This window comes from Aplysia californica, unplaced genomic scaffold (genome assembly GCF_000002075.1).
Source record: "Aplysia californica isolate F4 #8 unplaced genomic scaffold, AplCal3.0 scaffold01681, whole genome shotgun sequence".
NCBI classification, from domain to species: Eukaryota; Metazoa; Mollusca; class Gastropoda; order Aplysiida; family Aplysiidae; genus Aplysia; species Aplysia californica.
In genome coordinates this window covers 6,220-8,648 of record NW_004798951.1, presented here as the reverse complement: position 1 = coordinate 8,648, position 2,429 = coordinate 6,220, and the positions used below count along the sequence as shown (strand labels likewise).

At 41.8% G+C, this 2,429-nt stretch overlaps 1 protein-coding gene across 2 annotated transcripts in view; it reads right to left on the bottom strand.

Moving 5' to 3' along the window:
- LOC101847243 (inner centromere protein) overlaps nucleotides 1-1,766 on the bottom strand; it is a 14,442-nt gene extending 12,676 nt beyond the window's left edge. Inside the window, exons 1-2 of one of the 2 annotated variants that reach the window (XM_005113172.3) lie at nucleotides 1,315-1,766; nucleotides 391-605 (exon numbers count right to left, since the gene is read on the bottom strand). In XM_005113172.3, coding sequence (XP_005113229.1) covers nucleotides 391-605; nucleotides 1,315-1,339 — 240 coding nt within the window. In that variant the 5' untranslated portion in view covers nucleotides 1,340-1,766. Of the gene's footprint in view, nucleotides 1-390; nucleotides 609-1,314 lie in introns of both variants that reach the window. The other variant, XM_005113171.3, reaches the window with a different exon arrangement.
- Between the last annotated feature and the right edge of the window lie 663 nt (nucleotides 1,767-2,429).

The following is a 2,429-nucleotide window of genomic DNA, read 5'->3' as shown; positions in this document are numbered from 1 at the left end:
TACAAGCAGACTGTGCCCCAGACTGTGCCCTCTACAAGCAGACTGTGTCCACTACAAGCAGACTGTGCCCACTACAAGCAGACTGTGCCCCAGACTGTGCCCTCTACAAGCAGACTGTGTCCACTACAAGCAGACTGTGCCCCAGACTGTGCCCACTACAAGCAGACTGTGCCCACTACAAGCAGACTGTGTCCACTACAAGCAGACTGTGCCCCAGACTGTGCCCTCTACAAGCAGACTGTGCCCCAGACTGTGCCCACTACAAGCAGACTGTGCTCAGCAAAGCCACATGTCACAAGTGTAGAATTTCTTCACTGTACAACTGACAGCCTGAAAAATGGCGAGTGTATTCCCGGTACTTGTGCTGGAGACACTGGCAGGGGCTGTTACCTTAATCCCACCCGTCAGTTTGATTGCCGCCTGCCTCAAGAGTTCGATGGCGTCGTCCACACCAAACTCTTCTTTGTCTGGCAGAGTGGACACAAGGAATCCGCGCGTTCCCGCCTCCACAAACTCCTCGGGGCCGGCGTACGTGTCTGTGTAGCTCTCCTGTACATCGCTGAACCTACGCTTACGGTCTACATACCCCCTCGACATTCTCACAGCTTCTGGAGAAAAAAAGATGACAACATTGTACATACTGTCACTAACTTTTTCTTCAAAACATCAATAACAAGTCATGTTTGTTTAGTAGAGGTTTTACTGTGTCAACAAGAGGGAATAAAATTGAAGAAACAAAGTTGAAAAGGAAGGCATGAAAAGAAAATCATCTCAAGTCTTCCTCCATAGTTGAAAGACTGATGACCTGTTGCGTCTATCATCGTAATCACAACATGCTATTTTCCCTACAAAAAAGAGAAAAAATGTTTTTTTTAAATTTAGTTCCAAATTCCAGTAGCCTACTTACATGCTGCAGAAACATAATAATGATCTCAAAATGGCAGGGCACTTCAATAATAAACAGACAGAGCCTAAGAGAAGGCTCTTACATGATGATGGAAGAATGGAAAAATCTGTCTACAATTCATGAAATAATTTTTATCAAAGCAGAGACCAGGACAGACAGTAGTCTGTTGTGAGAAATGAGGTGCCAATGGACAAATACGACAAAGGAAGCAAGAAGACATATATGGAAAAACAACCATAAAGATTTATACAACAAAAAAAACTTTTACAAATTTTAATATTCTTTGTGAGTCTCAGTCTCTATGATAATAGATAGTTCAAAACAAAATCACCGTTAACAAGGTTTTTCTTTAAAAGCTGGGAGAACAAGCTAGATGAGAGCTTGACAACCTCGATGATATTCCTCACCAATGGGCCATTGGACAATTCCCATGTGTGGTGGGGGTGTCAGGAGACAGAGAGGTATATTGTTAATGCCTTGATTGACCTATGAAGGCGGGCTGTAGAAAAAAGTCAGCCTCTTAAAGGTGGCAAAATGAGGTACTGGTTAGCCCTATAAAAAGGTTGACAACAACACTGAGCTAAAAGAATACATCAAGTGATTTAGGCTACCAACACTTGAACACAGGGGTTTTCACTAGGGCCAGACATAGAGCCTGCATTTACCACACATAAGTTTTTTCCTTCAGAAGCTCACTAACGAATGTTTTAAACACAAAAATCCATAAAAAATCTAAGTTTTAGTTAGACAATTAAGAGAAAAACTATTGTTCCTAATAAAAGAGAGTTCTTAGCTAACTAGTCTTAGTGCTACAGTAATATGCCTAATAATTGCCAAACGAAGTGACTTTTCGAACTCTGAGTCGATAAAAACAAAAATTATATTGAATCAAACCCAGCATGACGTCACTTCCGAGCCAACGAAGAAGGGGCCGATTAGGCAGAGTATAGATCGATGAATTTACACAACCAAATACTACAGCCAGATTTCACAACATAAATAGGTGGCAATTACACCACACTTTTACTAGATCTCCCCTTATTCTGAAATATTTCCAGTATTTACGGAATTTTCAAAGATTATAATCATAATTAAAAAAATAAAACACTTTCCCATCATGTGGGTCTGAAGAGGTTTTTCCCTATTCCGTCAACTGGGTTTTTAAAATGGGAGTGTATACAGACCCGGTAACCGGGAACAAAGTCACAAAGTATACAGGCCCGGTAGGGGAACTCTTTTGTGATTTCGAAGAGTTTCAGCGCCCTCTTGGCTCAGGGTAGACCTAGGTTCTTCTAGATCTATGGTCTAGATCTAGATCTAGGCAGACATAAATCTTGGATCTAGTTTCGCGGCTAGCCTAGATCTAGATCTAAATGAAGATTGCGGATGTTTTTTCGATGAACGATCGTTTTTCCTCCGTTTTGGAGTTGGAGGAATCACGATTTGAAGAAAAGAACAATGTCATAATTTCAATCGAGCAGTCACCCTCTCTATTTCTCTGCCCCCCCCCCCCCCCCTCTCT